We start from the raw sequence: 18785 nt of genomic DNA on the forward strand, positions 1-18785 counted from the left end.
CATGCAAGCCGTTTGCCATTCATTGCCATTAACTCGTCGACTGGCAGCCATTTTCACCGAAGCAACCCCCTTCGCTCCCGGCTGTTTGACTGGATTTGGACTGATTATGAAAGGCTCACTGAATATTGTGTTCTATTGCTATAAAAACATGAAACCTACCAGAAGAAACATTAGAGGTTCTTTCATCAGGAAAAAAAAGTATATTTCTATCTGGGAACTAGCTAACTTGGTCTAAAAATAACCCGAGATTCTTCACCTCAAATTCACAAATCAATATAAAAGCCGAAAGTACAGAAGGCGCAAGAATTTCCGTGTTTTGAGAGCCAAGCCATCCTACATTAAAGCATACAATGCCATGTCGTCCGGTCCGGGCAGTATCGGCAAATGTTTGCAATCGATTCCACTAACCAAACGTTTCAACGTTTTACCGCTGCAAAGAATGTCTTGCTTACACAAGCAACGTTAAGAGGAAGCTGGCGGTGACATTCATAAATAACAAAAGAACATTTGGTGTAAACACAATCGAAGTAAAGTTGACACCGGTGGAAAGTTGACCCAACGTGAGGGGCGGGCTCGCCATAACCGTAACGTCAGTGAATACCACGTATAGGCGGGGTACATCCTGAACTGGTTGCTGGCCAATCGCAGTAAAACAATTTCTTGAGGTGTTTTGTACAAAACAAAGCAACAAATTTGGGGTCATTTAAAAACGGACCAATTTTGGACATTGTTTTATACAAAAGGAAGCAGTTTTGGGGTTGTTTTGTACAAAATAAACGAATTTCCATCTTTCTGAGCTGTCTTTGGGCAGTATAGGCAGAGGTGGCAAATTCAGGTCCAGAAAGTAAAAACCCTGCCACAGTTTGGCTTAAGCCCCAGGTGCTAGCTAGCTACTAGTTCCCGCGCAGGTAAACAAGCACCATGGGAGCTAGCTAGGGAGCTAGCTAGCTAGCACCTGGGGCTAAAGCCAAACTGTGGCAGGATTTTTAATTTCTGGACCTGGATTTGCCACCTCTGACTGTCATGGCTTTAGCACCAGGTGCTAGCTAGCTAGCTCCCTAGCAGGTAAACAAGCATCATGGGAGCTAGCTAGGGAGGTAACTAACTAGCACCTGAGGCTAAAGCCAAACTGGCAGGACTTTTACTTTCTGGATTTAGGCGGGGTACACCCTGAACTGGTTGGCAGCCAATCGCAGTAAACCAATTTCTTGGGGTGTTTTGGAAGGAAAAAAAAAGAAGTAATTTTGCAAAAAAACAGACCAATTTTGGACGTTGTTTTATACAAAAGGAAGCAGTTTTGGGGCTGTTTTGTACAAAATAAACTAATTTCCATCTTTCTGAGCTGTCTTCGGGCAGTATAGGCAGAGGTGGCAAATCCAGGTCCAGAAAGTAAAAACCCTGCCACAGTTTGGCTTTAGCCCCAGGTGCTAGTTAGTTAGCGCCCATGATGCTTGTTTACCTGCTCGGGAACTAGTAGCTAGCGAGCACCTGGGGCTAAAGCCAAACTGTGGCAGGATTTTTACTTTCTGGACCTGGATTTGCCACCTCTGACCGTCATGGCTTTAGCACCAGGTGCTAGCTAGCTACTAGTTCCCGAGCAGGTAAACAAGCATCATGGGGGCTAGCTAGGGAGCTAATTAACTAGCACCTGAGGCTAAAGCCAAACTGGCAGGATTTTTACTTTCTGGACCTGGATTTAGGCGGGGTACATCCTGAACTGGTTGGTAGCCAATCGCAGTAAACCAATTTTCTTGGGGTGTTTTGGAAGGGAAAAAAAGTCATTTTGCAAAAAATCAGACCAATTTTGGACGTGGTTTTATACAAAATGAATACATTTTTTGGTTTTGTTAAAAAGAATAGGGAAGTTGGGTCACACTTACCCAAGTCGGAGTTTGGTCCCTTTTTGACTCCAATTGATTTATTTTTACCAAACAGTTTTGCGAGAGTAAACGCATTTGACTTTGTTTTGTCCCCACTTGTGTTGAGCAAAGTTTTGGATGGGTGTGCATTTGTTTTGATGAGAACATGATTGCTGATTGGAACAACAACAACATGGACTTCTCAGCCATATTTGCTTGCTACGTTGTGAAAATATGACATATCTGCTAATACTGAGTCTCGATCCGCTACGCCAGCGATGCATCACAAAGACAAACAGAGAAAATCCAAATCGTGTTAGTTATCTTCATCCATCCATTTTCCGAGCCGCTCATCCTCACGAGGGTCGCGGGGATGCTGGAGCCTATCCCAGCTGTCAATGGGCGGCACCTTGAACTCGTCTTGTCATCTTAACTTTTTCAAAATTCTAATTAAGATATTCCAAAATAACTTTTTATATGGCACCTAGTCAAGTAAACAAATAAAATATTTTAGTCTTGAGTTTAGAAAGAAGAAGAAAAAAAAAGTCAAAAATCCAATATTTTTCAGCCGATACAATCAGCTAAAATTTTTTTAATCATGTGATCACATGACTGTATTGGGACAACTAAAATAATTATTTGACTTTGCAAAACTTTCTAAGGACTTTTGGGGTCAATTGCTTTGAAAATTCTTTCAGTAGGTGTCGCTCATTGGAGATTGTGACACGTGGCCGAGAAAGGAGGACTCAGATGCGGAGTAGGAAAAAAAAAAAAGGCCAAACAATGACTAGAGTTTTATTTTCAAGCCCAAAAAATCACCTCTGAAAAAAAAAAAAGGCACTGGCAGAGACCAACAAAAGGCGCTCCAATAAGGGAGGTAAAGACGAGAAGAAAAACACTCACGTGACAAGACAAAAGGACCATGGAACAAGTCTGCGAAAACCGCGTCTGTGAAAACCGCGTCTGTGAAAACCGCGTCTGTGAAAACTAGGGTAACACATCGGCATGTGACTGGGAAGACGAGGACTATTTAACATCTGGGGTTAACACGGCACAGGTGCGAACAATCAGGGCTAAAAACATACGAGGAAAGGCAAGCTAACTGAAAGGAGAAGAGTCAGACTTCAAAATAAAACAGGAAATGGCTAGGATAACGAAAACAAAGACAGACAGACCACACCACGGCGTAACAGATTGTGATGCATATTTTGAGCGAGGAAAAAAAATTGTTTTGAATCTTTCCGTTCTAATGTTATAAGAAGACCATCATTGAAAAACTCATTCACATTATTTTGCGGGAATATTCCGGAATTTTTCCGATGGTGATTCGGAATCATTCACCATTCCCGACTCTCCAATAAAGGGATTTTTCTGGAACAATTTGGGTCAGGGGACACCACTAGCCCACGGGCGTCTTCTAGAAATAGCTCAACAGTGATGGGACATTGTGATTTGCTAGGAATGGTGTTGAAGATGTTGAACATTGGCAGTGATGTATTTTGATATTGATCATTGTGGGAAATCACAATCATGAGTATTCATTTAAAAAAAATCACTTATTAAAGGTATTTTGAGCACATTTATATTTGCGCAAGTGTGAATCAAACTGGTAGCCCCCAAATAGCTCTTGGTGCTCGGTGACCCCTGATCTGTGTCCACTAAAATAAAACAAGAAAAAAAGTCCCCCCTGCTGTGATTACAAAGGGACAAACTGGTCCTCAAGGTCAAACAGCATGTGGTGAAGGTCATTCGAAGCACGTGCTTTTGAAATGTCAATCATAACAGAAAACAGAGCGCGTACGTCGTGGCGGCTATGACGTCACACGCTGACCTCACAGAAACGAGGAAGAAAAGGAGGAAGGTCGGAGGTGTGTTTTTATTCTCCTTTTGGCGGAAGCAGAAAGAAGGGCTCGCACTGAAATCTGGATTCCCCCCGCCCTCCCTCCCTCCCCATCAGACAGAGGCAGGTGTTGCGTGGCGTGGAGCGAGGAAGAGGAGGAGGAGGAGGAGGGAGGAATGCTTTGCGCGCACTCGCCGTCGAGCGTCAGTCGGTCAAGACGCCAACAAATCCAGAAGCGGAGCGCGCGAACGTCGTGCTTGTTTCCCAGCTGCGCGTTTGCGGATGCTTCCGCGCGTGGAGCTAATCCGCGCGCCCATTCCACGCTCGCGCGGATTTATCATTATCAGGCGTCTCGTCGCGTGACGGCGACGACGAGGACGCTGGTGAGGATGAGGACGATGACGACGAGCTCCCCCCGCGACGCCGCAGCCGCCTCGCGCCGCGCCGCGCCCGCCACCACCACCAGCAGCAGCAGCAGCAGCAGCAGCAGCAACGCGCACACCAGGACGTGTCCCCCGCCGAGGTGCTGAGGTAACTGGCCCGTGCACTCGCCGGCATGGAGCTGTCCGAGGTTCGCTGTTCGAGCGCCAGCGAGGAGCTGTACACCATCAAGCGCACGCCGAGCTGCAGCAGCGGCGAAGGCGGCGGCGGCAGCGGCGGCGGCGGCGGCAAGCGGCTGCTGTGGCAGAACGCGGTCCGCCACATCACCGAGCAGCGCTTCATCCACGAGCAGGGCGGGGGAGGAGGCGAGCCCGAGCGGCCGGACGCCCGCAAGCAGTCGTCCGGCCACCAGACCACGGTGGGCGAGCTGCAGCTTCAGCAGCAACAGCAACAGCAGCAGCAGCAGCAGCAGCAACAGCACAACAACGGCGGCACCAAGGTGTTCCCCGAGCGGGCCAGCAGCGACCTGGGCTTCCTGCAGATCGACTCGTCGTGCGCGCCCAGCAACTCGGACTTCTTCCTCAACTGGGGCTACACGTACCGCGGCGTGATCTTCCCCACGCTGCGCAACGCCTTCAAGTCGCGCGACCTGGAGCGCCTGTACCAGCGCTACTTCCTGGGCCAGCGGCGGAAGTCGCTGGTGGTCATGAACATCCTGGACGTGGTGACCAAGCTGACGCTGCTGGCGCTGCACCTGGCCCTGGCCCCGGCGCCCGTGGACCCGGTCAAGGGCGCGCTGCTGGGCTTCTTCGCCGGCGTGGAGGTGGTGGTGTGCGCCCTGGTGGCGGTGCGCAAGGACGCCACGTCGCACGGCTACCTGCAGTACAGCGGCGCCGTCACCTGGGTGGCCATGGCCACGCAGATCCTGGCCGCCGGCCTGGGCTACGGCCTGCTGGGCGACGGCGTGGGCTACGTGCTCTTCGCGCTCTTCGCCACCTACGGCATGCTGCCGCTGCCCCTGGCCTGGGCCATCCTGGCCGGACTCTTCGCGCCCGGCCTGCACCTGCTCGTCAGGCTGCTGCTGTCCCGCGACGACGCCGCGCTCTCCGACAACCAGGTGGGTCCGAGTTGAACGAGCTCCGTTGCCTTCCGGCTCCTTCGCGCGCGAACCCCTCCGTGCTCATATTCCCACAATGCGTTCGTTCCGCTGGTTCCTTCAATGGAGGCTAACCTGCGTTTTTTTCCATTTCTCTTCATTCCTCTCGTCCCGGCTTCATTTCCTGCCCACTTATCCTTTCATTTATTCATTCTTCACTCATCCTTTCATCACCGTTTTCATTTATCACTTCATTTGTTTCATTCCCGCTTTCATCCCATCATGACCTCATTTATTCATCACTTTCCTTCTTCCCTTCATCTATTCACTTCTTCACTTTGTTCTCTCATCCTTTTATGGCTTCTTCACGTTTCCGTTTCCCTCCATCACTTCATTTGCTCACCCCTTCATCCTTTTACTATGCCTCATTATCACTTTCGTGTTATTCACACTTTCATTCTTCTATCCTTCCATTATTTTATTTCTTCACTCCCTACTTTCATTCATCCGTTCATCATTTCGCTTCACTTTTTTCTTTCATCCTCTCATTGCTTCACTTTTTCATCCTCATTCATTTCCTTTATCCGCTCTTGTATTGCTTCTTACATTTTCCTCTATTACTATTTGCTCACTCCTTCATCCTTCCACTGCCTCTTCATTTATTCACCCTCTCATCATATCATGACTTCATTTATTCATGCCTTCTTATCCTTTTGTCATTTCATTTCTTCACTCACTACTTTCCTTCTTCTTTTCATCAATTCACTTTTTCACTTGGTTCTCTCATTGCTTCACTTCTTCATTCGCTCATCCTTTCATTACTTCATTTTGGTTCGGTATTTTTTTTCAGTATATATTTTGAAATACTCTTTCTTTTATTTATTTATTTATTTATGTATGTATGTATTTATGCATTCATATATTGGTACAAAACAAAATTGGTTCAAATTGACCCACGGATACAGTCCATTTATTCTCATTATTATTATTTTCCCAAATTGGGTTATTTGTAACCCAGCAGAATCGAGAGGGTCAAAAATAACCCAATTTGGGTGAAAAAGTTTACAATCCACTACTTGGGTCAATTTGCGGTCCTTTTTTTTTTTTTACCCAATTTGGTTATATTTGACCCAGCAGTTTGAAGAGTCAATAGGGTCAAAATATCCCAATTTTGGTCAAAAAATGAACCGGTCCACTATTTGGGTCAATCCGAACCAACTTTATGGGTTGGTTTTGTACAAGCAACATATGCAACCATTCATATGGATCACAATTAGCCTCCTCTTTATTAGCATTAGCACAGTGGACAAGCGCTTAGCGTGTCTGCCTCACAGTTTTCATGTAACAGGTTCAAATCTGTTCTCAAACGCTCCAGTGTTTGTCTTCATTTGTGCAAATATTTTCTGGCGACCAGTTCTGTGTTTGTCCGCTTGTGCCCTGACATTGGCTGGCGACCAGTTCAGTGGGCAACATGAAGACAACTACTTTTTGCGTTGACTTCAAAGGTGACGTTAGGGGAAGACCTGATTGGATGCTCATAGAGGTCAGGGGTCAAATGAACCAATAATCTGCACAGGGGATAGCGTTAATCTCACGCTGAGGTCAGAGGTCGAAAGAAAGATTGGAGTCTTTCTTGTGATACTCCGTCTGTTGTGTCATGTGCTGACCTAAAATTCAGCCCTTGTGGGCCGTGGCCAAGTTGACTTAACGACATGAAATTCGGTAGACATGTCTCTTATGAGTATTAAACACCAAAAGTGTCAAGAAGCTATGATGGAAAAGGCACAGGAAGTCTGCCATTTTGTTTCAAAGCTGCCATTTTAGACTCATTTGAGTCATTTCCAAGGGTCCTTTGAATGTTTTTGAAAATGCAGCCCCTGAAGCCAGTTTGATTTAGCAACATGAAATTTGGTAGACACGTCTATCATGAGGAGACCCACAAAAAAGGTCTCAAGAAGGCATACCCGAAAAAGACCCAGGAAGTCTCTCATTGTTTGATCTAATCGTACGTTTTAGGCCTATTGTGGCCATTTTCAAGGATTCTTCAAAGACAAGTGCATCCTCCAGATTTTGTCCGATCGCTACCGAATGCCACTTAATCTCAGGTTTGAGTTAGCCGACGTTCTTATGGGGTGCCCTGTCCTTGAAATGACCTTTTGACTGGCACATGTGCAGTAAGACGGCGAGCGTGTGCGCTTCCATCCAGATTTAGTTGGCGATTCCCAAGCGGGCTCGGTCGCTCTCATCCCGTCAGGCCGGGAATAGCCGGCATCGATCGGACGCTGTCGTCTTGGAGCCTCCCGAGGGGGGGCGGCCGGGCGGGGGGCCGGGCGGCCCGTTGCGCTACGCTCTTTGTCTCCGTATCGAACGCCGCTTTTCCTTTAAAAGCGCGGCACTCTGATCTTCTCTGGGAACAATAAGAAGCTGGAACTGGCCTCTTTCATCATTCACAGCAGAAAAGCCTCCAAGCCGATGACATTCTGCTTTTACAATCGCTTGTTATTCACGCCTTTTTTTTTTGTAATTTAAAGATTCGATTTTGCCAAAGACACACTTTATCTTATTAAAAGACACTTTTTAAAGTGTTCTTTCGTGACTGCTTTCACTCTTTCGGTCAGGAAATGGGAGAGCAACGTTCAACATCACTTTGAGAAAGTGAAAAGACGACTTGTCTCATGCCAAATAAGAAGCCAAGCGCGCTTGCGTCATGCTTAGGGATGGGAATCGAAAACCGGTTCTTGTTGAGAACCGGCTCCCAGTGTTTCAATTCCTTGGCATCGTTTGCCGTTTTTTGCTAACGATTCCCTTATCGGTTCCGTGTGGGACGTTGACGTCACCACGCGCGCAACATTTTGGGTCTACGGGAGGAAACACTACCACTATGCAAGAGCATTTGCACTCACAGCATGCGATGACTTTCTGTCGCGTTAGTGAGCGCTCCGGAATCCCGGAGGGATCAACACAGCAGCAACGGTCGCCAGCAAAGGTGGCATATCCAAGTCCAGAAAGTAAAAACCCTGCCACAGTTTGGCTTTAGCGCCCTAGCTAGCTCCCATGGTGCGAATTTACCTGCTAGGGAGCTGGCTAGCTGAGCTAGTATCTGGGCTAGAGCCAAACTGTGGCAGGATTTTTGCTTTCAGGTGCTAGCTAGCTAGCTCCCATTGAGCGCGTTTACCTGCTAGAAACGAAATGTTCAATCAAACTGTATACAGAATAAAAGCTCACTAGCTTGATGCTAACTTAGAATGGCACGAGCCATAGATGGTCTAGCGTAGATGTTATATTTAAACAACGAGATGTTCAAGTAAACTGTACAAAATGAACGCTTGTTAGCTTGATGCTAGCTTCTAATGCCAAAAGCCATAGATGGGCTAATTGAAGTTAGTGTAGATGTTACATTTAAACAAGATGTTAAATCAAACCGTATAAAGAATGAACACTCGTTAGCTTGATGCTAATTTATGATGCCAAAACCAAAGATGTGCTAATTGAAGTTAGCATAGATGTTACAGTCATTCTAAACCCTTCAACAGCTGCCACTGAAAAACACGCAAAAAGACCATACGAGCATCTTCAGGCATTTATTCTCTGCTGCCAATTACGCTGTGCGTCTTTCTCGAATTCAGTGCTGCCACCCGGTTTGTTGTGGCCAAACGGTGGCACGACACTGAAGGTATGCAATTGTAAATTACAATTTGCCAGAAAGAGGATGTAGCGGGGGTGTTGACTGCGTGTCAACACGAGTGTGTCTTTCTACGGGTTTGTGGAGTGCGTGTGCGATGGCGCCGAGGGCTTTTGTGTGAAGCGGAAGCCATTATCAAGTCAATGGCAGTCTATATCGTGCTCACGCACGCACACGCACACGCGCACGTTTCCACACAAATCCCGAGCTCCGTCGATTAGCCGCCGCCGCCGCCGCTTCCTTTTTTCAAGGTCAAACTCGGCTTACCTGAAGCGGAGGCTGCGGCGCCGAGATAAAGGGGGAACATGAGAGAAAAGGCAAGCGGGGTAAGTGGGGGTTCCATCAAGCGAGCGTTGCAAAGAAGCTGGGTTTTTGTTTTTTTTGGGGGGGGGGCATAAAAAAATCCGCCACGGCTTTGCTGGCAAGATGATTTTGTAGGTCGCACAATGAGCCGCCAGCCCCTGGTGACCCCCTTTCTTTCCCTCTCGCATTGATGTCTTATAAAGAATGCACAGTAACCCCCCCCAGCATTCACCCCCACCCGCCCGCCTGTTACCGTTCCACCATGCAGTCCGCCGAGCATCATCGCAGTTCGGGAAAAAAAAAATGCAAGCAGAAAATGTTGATGAAAATACTGTAAGATGTGCCTTTGAGAAGCGGGGGTCGAGACCGATTATCGGCGCCAATGTTCAGCATTTTGACAAATATCGGCATCGGCCATTTTGAAGAATCATATGGCCGATCTTAGATCCATTGTAAAAAAAATTAAAAAAAGGGTGTTAACTTCAGGGAACTCATTTCTTTTTTATTATTATTAATTAATTAAATTTTCAGAGATGCTAATGACCCAGGGAACTCTGCACCTTCTGTTTTTGTTTGAAATTAAAACTAAGATAAGTAAAAATGTAGTACTTTAGATAATTTGAAATATTTGAACACTTTATTTACTGTAGAAAACAACTGCTTATGTTTTTATTAAACTTTTGAAAACATGCTACTGCCTTACTGATTTCCGTAACTTTTTGTTAGATTTTTAAAAGCAAAGATGTCTATTGACTAAGATTTGTTTCCATTTTTTTAAACTTCCTATTTTACAAACCCTAAAAGTTGCTCAATAAACATTTCCTTTAAAACTCCCCCCAAAAATTAAGAGCTGGACTTTGTATTTTTTTTCCCCCAAATTTTGATGCCAATGTTTTCCCTTTTAGTGAAAAGGAATATCGGCTTCAAATATCGGTTATTGGCATTCTTGACTACTAATAATCAGTATTGGTATCGGTCCCCCCAAAAAACATCGGTCTATCTCGAGCTTTTATGGCATTACATTTAAATGTGATGACTAATTGTTTACTGCCACTGACACAAATATTTTCATCAGTGGGTGGGGTGGTGGTATGCATGGTGAGCAAAGAGAGAGTGAAGCTGGGATGGGCTCTTGCAAATATCTATTGATGATCAAAATTGATGATCAAAATCATTCATCAACATCTATTTTGATAATGCTTCATCTTTTAAAGCTACTGTTGAACTGAAAATAGCTCAATCTCATTTCAGCCTCTCATTGGTAAATATTGTCCATTTTCTGTAATTGTCCAACAAACTTTTAATTTGGATAATAACGATCAACATTTTTGTCGTATATTTGTATCTGTTTCCGTTTTGCAGCAATTAGCATTAGAATATAGCGAAGTTTCATCATTATTCACATATCTGTTTAAAACAGTGGGGGGAAGAGCTTTTGGCAACATGGCCCTGGTTGATCTCTTATACTCTGCTGCCACCTGCTGGACGTTTTTTGTTATTACTACCATTGCTTTAAGTGACCTCTTCAGGTCAGAGGCTGCATCAAAGCCTTCTGTATGCTCTAGCATAAAAAAAACATTAAAAAACAAAATATATAAATACGTTTTTGGGAACATGGCAATATTTAAAATAGAATGTTTTATAGTTAAAAGTTAAGTTAAAATGTAGTAAAATCTTACTGAAAAGCATTCACATGGAACAACGATATTAAATCAAATCGAATTGAGAGCTTGTTTGGTAGAAGTAAAAACCCTGCCACAGTTTGGCTTTAGCTCTGGATATTAGCTAGCTAGCTCCCTAAAAGCTAAACAAGCACCATGGGAGCTAGCTAGCATCTGGGGCTAAAGTCAAACTTTGGCAGGGTTTTTACTTTCTGGACCTGGATTTGCCACCTCTGTTATAGTTAATCTATAATAAAATAAACTCTGATCAGAGGTGGCAAATCCAGGTCCAAAAAGTAAAAACCCTGCCACAGTTTGGCTTTAGCCATTGATGTTAGGTAGCTAGCTAGCTAGATAGCTCCCTAGCAGGTAAACGACCACCATGGAAGCTAGCTAGGGAGCTAGCTAGTAAAAACTCTGCCACAGTTTGACTTTAGCCCCAGGTGCTAGCTAGTTAGCTCTCTAGCAGGTAAACAAGAACCATGTGAGCTAGCTAGGGTGCTAGCTATCTACCTGGGGCTAAAGCCAAACTGTGGCAGGGTTTTTTACTTTCTGGACCTGGATTTGCCATCTATGTTATAGCTAATCTATATTAAAATGAACTATGATCAGGTCTATAATTGAAGCATTAAAACAAGTAAACTAAAAATCACACTTTGTAAAAAAAAAATAAAAAAATGTCCGTTTGATTTTTGGGGCTGTATCGCCGAGCCCTGCGTGATTGTCCTTCAGCTAATCGTCTATTTATAGCCACATGCACAAAAGCGCTCATGTTCCCGTCGTGTAGCGTGACACCGTGCTGATATTTGACCTCGACTTGCCATTCACGCGTCTCCAGTCGCGAGGACTCGACGGCGGTCTCCCTTGTCTGCATCGTGAGCGTGACGAGGGAGATCGCCAGCAAGCCACCCGCCCGCCTGCCCGCCCGCACGCCGCAGACGTGCACTCAGCCGTGCTAAATGTTTCATGACGCTTTTAGCGTCCGCGCCGTGACCTCGCAGGCGCGTCCAAAAATGTCTGCAAAAAAAAAGAAGAAGCTTTTAGCGAGTCGCCACAATCAGGACACGCTGCAGGGAAATAATCCATCTGTCCCTCAATCTTTTGTTATTACGTTGATGAATTCACACTAATGCTGATCAATTGATTACAAATATTAATTCAAGTTGTGTCCTGTTTGTGTCAAAGCTGATGAGGTGCGCCCCAAAAAAACAAAGCAAAAAAAAAACCCCAGCAGGGCTGCGTTGATACGGCCGCATAAGGAAATCACAGATTTTTTCCCCACAAAAAGCCTTTTTTTTTGGGGTCGGGGGGGGGGGGGGGGGGGGGGGGGGTTAGAAAAATCAAATGAAAAATGTTTTCTTGTGATGTTTTGAAAAGTCAGCCCCTGAAGCCTGATTTGATGTCGCACACAAACACACAAAAATAGTCTCTGGAAGCCATGCCAGTCCAGAACAGACAGAAAATGTCTGCCGTTTTGCTTTGAAGCGGCCATTTTAGGGTCATTTTTCAGACAGATTTGTCCGAAAGAGATATTTAGAAAATTGTGAAAGTTGAGAAAGAAAAGCTTGTTTGGGGAAAAAACAGAAAATTCCACTCAAGAACGCAAGCTCGAATGAATGGCTAAAATTGCTTAATGGCCCAGCGATCTTTTTCTTTTTGATGTTTGGCCGTCTGACTGCAATGTGGAGCCTTCACTCCCCGCTGCCACTTTAATTAGGCAGCAGTTCGGCTCGCGGCCAGTCGGAGCGGCGGCGGGTGGAGACCTATGGATTGTCTGGCCGCCTTCAGCTGCGTCTCGGCACACAATTTGGGCAGGAAGGTTCCAAGGTCGAGCGTGATGAGGAGGAGCAGGTGAAGATGAGCCGTTACTGTCGTCCGTCTTCTTGACGGCACCGAAGTCACGTGCGGGCCCAAACCTTCTGGAAAATGTCCACATGCTCATCAACTCGGCTCATCAACACCCCAAAAGCCAGTTTGACTGAGCGGCGGGAAATTTGGCAGGCATGACTCTCATGAGGAGACCGAAAGAAACAATCCCTTAAAAGAATTGTGAAGTCTGCCATTTTGGTTGAAAGCGGACATTTTCCTCTTGACAAGCTTGTCTGAGTGAAATTTAGAAAATTCAGTCCTCCGACCCAGTTTGATCTCGAAAATGGAAAATTGTTAGGGTAGGCATGTCTATCATTAGTAGACCTACAAAAAGTCTGGGCGGGAAACTAAACTTAAAAAAACTAAACTAAAATCAAGACTTTTGCTTTGAAACGGCCATTTTAGGGTGATTTTTCAAACACAATTGCTGTTAAAATCAAGTATAGTAATCAGTAAAGTAACTAAATTGCTTTTCAAATAAAGTAATCAGTAAAGTCATTAAGGTACGTTTAAAGTCTAGTAATTAAAGTATTTAATTATTTTTTTTTCTTCTTCTTTTTTTTCTTTCTTTAAGAGCTCAGTATTGTTCATTCGGAAATGTCATCATCATTGCTCTTTTATTTATTTATTTATTTTTTTATTATTATTTTTTATTTATTTAAGTATTTAATTTGTTATAATCATTAAAGTAACTAAATTGCTGTTAAAATAAAGTAATCAGTAAAGTAATAAAGTTACTTATAAAATGAAGTAATCACTAAAGTAATTGAGTTACTTTGAAAACCAAGTAATAAGTAAACTACATTGCTTTTAAAATCAAGTAATCAGTAAAGTAACTAAATTGCTGTTAAAATCAAGTAATCAGTAAAGTAATAAAGTTACTTTTAAAATGAAGTAATCACTAAAGTAATTGAGTTACTTTTAACAACATTGCTTTCTAAAATCAACTAAACTAATCAGTAATTAATTTCTTATAATCAGTAAAGTAAAAATAAGTAGTAATCATGAAAGTAACTTTTTCCAGTCAACTGTGGCCATAACAATCTCCAGGCAGAGACGGCCGATGAACATGTTTTGCTCTCCTGTGTGCACACAAAAGGCAAACGTCAGCCAGCGCGAGCAGGAAACTGGCAACGAAGAAGAGTATTTCTCGCTCGCTCGCTCGCACACACGGCGCCACCTCCTGGCGGTGGCACACACGCCCACATCCGAATGGAGCTTTGAGGCTGATTTGTGTTGATCCTCCACATTGAGCATGATTTCACTTGGGATTATCTCCCAGAGGTAATCTATTCATAGCGCCCGTCCGGGTCAGCGTTTAATGAGATTAGGGCGGGATTACGCTTATCTCTTTGAAATGTGGAAAAACAGCAGGTCGCCGCCCGTGGAAGGCGAGCATCTGTGCTCTGTTGGACCACACGGAAAGAAAAAACGAAGGGGCCAAATTTGGCATTTGACATCCAAGTATTAATGTGAGAGCATTTGAGTCGAGTGTTTCTTGGGTGGATGTGAGAGCGTTTGACTTTTCTTTGCGTGGCTTTCCAGTCGAAAGGCCGCTTGTGGCTTTTCCCACTAAAAGGCACCTCGTCAAAGTGGTTCACCTCGCAAGAGTGTGCGAGAGCTAATCCTGAATTATGGATCAGTGCCTGGCTTCCATTTGAATTTGGACACTTCCCCATCTGATCCTGGATCAGCCACTGTCTCCTGTTGGCCGTGACTAGATTTGAGACACATCAAGCACTCTGCGAGTCACAAAACAGACGCCATTGTTTTCTTTTGACTTGAGTCTGATCAATTATTATTATTTTTTTAATGAATTTGTTATTGTCGTGTTACGACTTGTTTCTGGGAAATAGGCAACTTTGTCATGGTGGACCCAAATGTAGGAAAATAAGGCAGTGAAACGGGAATCAAGTGCAATGCGTCTACTTTAATGAAACATAGAGAAAAAGGTGAGCAGACATCCATGACTGGACGTGACATGACTGGACTGGTCGCCATGACTGGACGGGACCAGACTAGCCGCCATGACTGGAACAAGCATGACTGGACTGGTCGCCATGACTGGACGGAACGGAACCGTACTGGTTCCCCATGACTGGACGGAACGGGACCAAACTGGTCACCATGACTGGAACGAGTGTGACCGGACTGGTCGTCATGACTGGACAGGTCGTGACCAGACTGGTCGCCATGATTGGACACGTCGTGACCAGAGTGGTCGCCATGACTGGAACGAGCGTGACCGGACTGGTCGCCATAACTGGACTGGGCGGGACCGGAAAGGCCGCCATGACTGGACAGGTCGTGACCAGACTGGTCGCCATGACTGGAACGAGCGTGACCAGACTGGTCGCCATAAATGGACTGGACGGGACCGAACTGGTCGCCATGACTGAAACGAGCGTGACCGGACTGGTCGCCATGACTGGATAGGTCGTGACCAGACTGGTCGCCCTGACTGGACCAAGCGTGACCGGACGGGCCACTATGACTGGACGTGACATGACCGGACTGGTCGCCATGACTGGACGGAACGGGACCGGAGTACTGGTCGCCATGTCTGGACGGGACCGGACTGGTCGCCATGACTGGAACGAGCGTGATCGGACTGGTGGCCATGATTGGACAGGTCGTGACCAGACTGGTCGCCATGACTGGACCGAGTGTGACTGGACTGGTCACCATGACTGGATAGGTCGTGACCAGACTGGTCGCCATGACTGGACGGGTCACTATGACTGGACGTGACATGACCGGACTGGTCGCCATGACTGGACGGAACGGGACCGGACTGGTCACCATGACTGGACGGGGCGTGACATGACTGGTCACCATGACTGGACGGGACCGAACTGGTCGCCACAGTCAATGAGTTGATTGTGTTTAGGATTTTGTGGGGCAATTTGTCCTTGAAAAAATGTAAGAGCTCCCGAAAAGGCGCTTGAATGGAGTCCATTAGCGCTGCGGTGCACTCGACATGTCTGCTGCTTTTCTATTCCCGCTTCTCGCTGGCGCCGCGTGGTCTCCTGGGACGTTAGTAGTCGGTGACTACATTTCAGATGATTTCTTCTTCTACCGCCAGCTGCCGGCCGGCTCCTCGGGGATCCAAAAGAAGCTCGGCCGCGGGCTAACCTGTTTACATATGTCCTGCTGGAATTGGACAAACGGGGGGGAAATGAAAGATTGCAAGCAGGCAGAGTCACAAGGGCGAAAAACAAAAACATGTGGACAAAAGTATTGGGACGTTAATACGACATGAAGAAAGTGCAAATACAAGTATTTGGGACTCGAACAGGAAAAAAGTTTTGGGATACAAACAAAGTGAAAGAAATGTGGACGCAATTATTTGGACACATACAGGAAGTTAAAAAAAATGGATAAAAGTATTTGGACTTGAACAGGAAAAGAAAAAACGTGGACAAACATGTTGGGACTCCAACAGGAAGTGAAAAAAACGTGGGCAAAAGTTTTGGGACTCCCCCACAGCAAGTGAACAAATGTAGACAACGTTAGGACTACAAAACTTGGGCCCCCAACAGGAAGCGAAAAAATGTGGACCAAAGTTTGGGACCCCAACTGGAAGTGAAAAAATGTGGAGCAATATATTGTCTAATCCCACCAAGTTGTAAAGCTCCAAAGCCGTTGGGAAGGTTGTGTCTTGTGTTCCAATCACAAAGTGTCCATCTGGCAGGCCGGCAGCATATTGGGCGACCAGTCATCTTACAGCGACGCCTCCTCATTCCCGGCGGCGTCTCCATGGCAGCTTGTCTCCGTGGGCGTCGCCTGCTGCCGCTTGTGATGACTCAAGTGCCACGTTTGCACTTTTTGCCACGTTGACGGCTTGCTGTCAAGAAAGTACTGCCAAAGCAGCAGGTGGCGCTAGAACCTCAAACTGGCAGACATAATGCGCAGGCATGCAAGGAAGTCCTTAAATTGAAAAACGACACCTTCAGGTACAAAACAAAGAGAATTGGCATCTTGTGTGTTTCAAACAACAACATAGCCCTGCAGGCTCAACGCTAACACAAAATGTGAAACTCCCGAAAGCAGCTAGCAATAAGTGGTCCTAAACTTTTAATTAAAAAAAAAACATGCGGAAGTCTGCTAAGCTTAATGCTAACAATGCACAGGCTAACAATTACCACCGGTATTGAGGTGTTACAAACTTTTAATACACTTTATTAATAATATTTAATACACTGATTTAGTTATTTTATATATACTTTATCCTCTGCAAATAGACTAAAGAGGATGTATGGTTGCCATGACTGGACAGGACAGGACCGGACCGGTCGCCATGACGTGACGTGACATGACTGGTCTCCAGGACTGGACGGGACATGACTGGTCGCCATGACTGGACAGGACGGGGCCGGACTGGTCGTCATGACGGGACCAGACTGGTCACCATGACTGGACGTGACGTGACTGGACTGGCCGTTACCAGACTGGTCGCCATGACTGGAACAAGCGTGAACAGACTGGTCGCCATAACTGGACTGGGCGGGACCGGACTGGTCGCCATGACTGGACGTGGCGTGAACGGACTGGTCGCCATGACTGCAATGAGCGTGGCCAGACTGGTCGGCGTGACTGGACAGGACGTGACCGGACTGGTCGTGACCGAACCAGTCGCCATGACTGGATGGGATGTGACCGGACTGGTCGCAATGACTGGACGGTCACAAAGAGCGGCTTGTTGAGCAATTATTTCATTATTAGAGCGTTAATTAATACTTTAGCTTCTGATCCAGCTCAGGAGCGAATTTCCTGGGCTCTCTTTCAAATTCATTACAACCAATGTTTCAAATTACAAACATCGTATTTGTTTCTATTCTCTTATTTGTTAACTATTGTGTAAACAAACCGTACTTCTCCCCATTTTCTGAGGAACATAATGAAGTTAGAATGGAGTACTACACCTGATCATTTTGAATTCATTGTAAATCATTTTATTAGCCTGTAACTGAAATAAATTCTTCACGTAATATCTTTTTGAGTTGCCCTATAGTTTGGGCAGCATCATCTCATGGAGTGTCATTTGCATATTTAATTGCAAGTGAGCCATTTGATCTACATGTTGCTCAATTGTATTCAACTGCTTTCTGTATCTGATCTCATGCAACTTTTTCCAGAACTTGACTTGATGCCGGTTAGCAACATAACGACTTTCTTGGTCTGACAAAATGTTTCTTTGTTGTTTTGGTTTTCCGTCGTGATTTGGAAAGTATTTGTCATTAAACTGTTAAAAGGAACCCCGACTGTCATGACAAGTTTGCTCAAATATTATTTATTTGGTTGTGAACTGTCTCGGCCTCGTTTGGACAGTCAGCTAAACTAATCTTCAACATCACGACTCTGAAGACGCCGTTCTGATCCACATGTTGAAAAAGAAGGTAGATAAAAGAAGAGAAGATATCACTTTTCACTTACAAAGTTAAAAGAAAAACACCTCAAATGTACACATGATTTAAATTATTCACAAACGAACTAAACAATTGAACATGAACTCAACCATTACAGTAATGACATTAGGCTAACACAATTAGCAGGTGCTAGCATGAAGTATAAACATCACCAAATAAACATCGTTTCAAATAATAATGCCACACAAATGTGAACAACAATACTTATACATACCCACGATGCTACCGAAGGCGTTAGCTGGGGCGGCCGTGGCTCAGGGTGTAAGAGCCGATCGCCCAGTAACCAGAGGGTCGGCTGTTCGATCCCCGCTCTCCCCAAGTCATGTGGCGTTGTGTCCTAGTGTGTCTTAGCGGACTGGCTCAATCCATTCTTGCTGGGTTGGATGTTCTTGTTCTTGTCGTCGTCGTGAGTCATCTCCTGTTAATCAGCTGTCAGATACGACGACCCTAATATGCTATGCGAGTGTGGGAGCATTCTTTATCGTAGCGTTCCGAAAGAAAAACTCTTGAAGTGTGTCTGGGGAATGACCGAGAGCACGGCATGTTTGTTTAGGAACGCTACGAGGCTTACCTTGCTTTCTTTATATGCGTTTCACGTTGCTACGTCAATAACAATGGCGGCGTACGTCCAAATAAAGTTTCTACAAAATGTATTCAACTGGAAA

The 18785-nt window shown here is 45.4% G+C and overlaps 1 protein-coding gene across 3 annotated transcripts in view; it reads left to right on the forward strand.

Annotated features, from left to right (window-relative positions):
* Positions 1-3243: 3243 nt before the first annotated feature.
* adcy8 (adenylate cyclase 8 (brain)) overlaps positions 3244-18785 on the forward strand; it is a 66654-nt gene continuing 51112 nt past the window's right edge. The window contains exon 1 of one of the 3 annotated variants that reach the window (XM_086072250.1): positions 3244-5197. In XM_086072250.1, the coding sequence (XP_085928376.1) occupies positions 4256-5197 (942 nt within the window). In that variant the 5' untranslated portion in view covers positions 3244-4255. The remainder of the gene's footprint in view (positions 5198-18785) is intronic. The other 2 variants (XM_086072241.1, XM_086072232.1) reach the window with 2 other exon arrangements.

The sequence above is a fragment of the Leptonotus elevatus genome, chromosome 1 (genome assembly GCF_054856555.1).
Source record: "Leptonotus elevatus isolate MCC_2025b chromosome 1, RoL_Lele_1.0, whole genome shotgun sequence".
Taxonomy (NCBI): domain Eukaryota; kingdom Metazoa; phylum Chordata; class Actinopteri; order Syngnathiformes; family Syngnathidae; genus Leptonotus; species Leptonotus elevatus.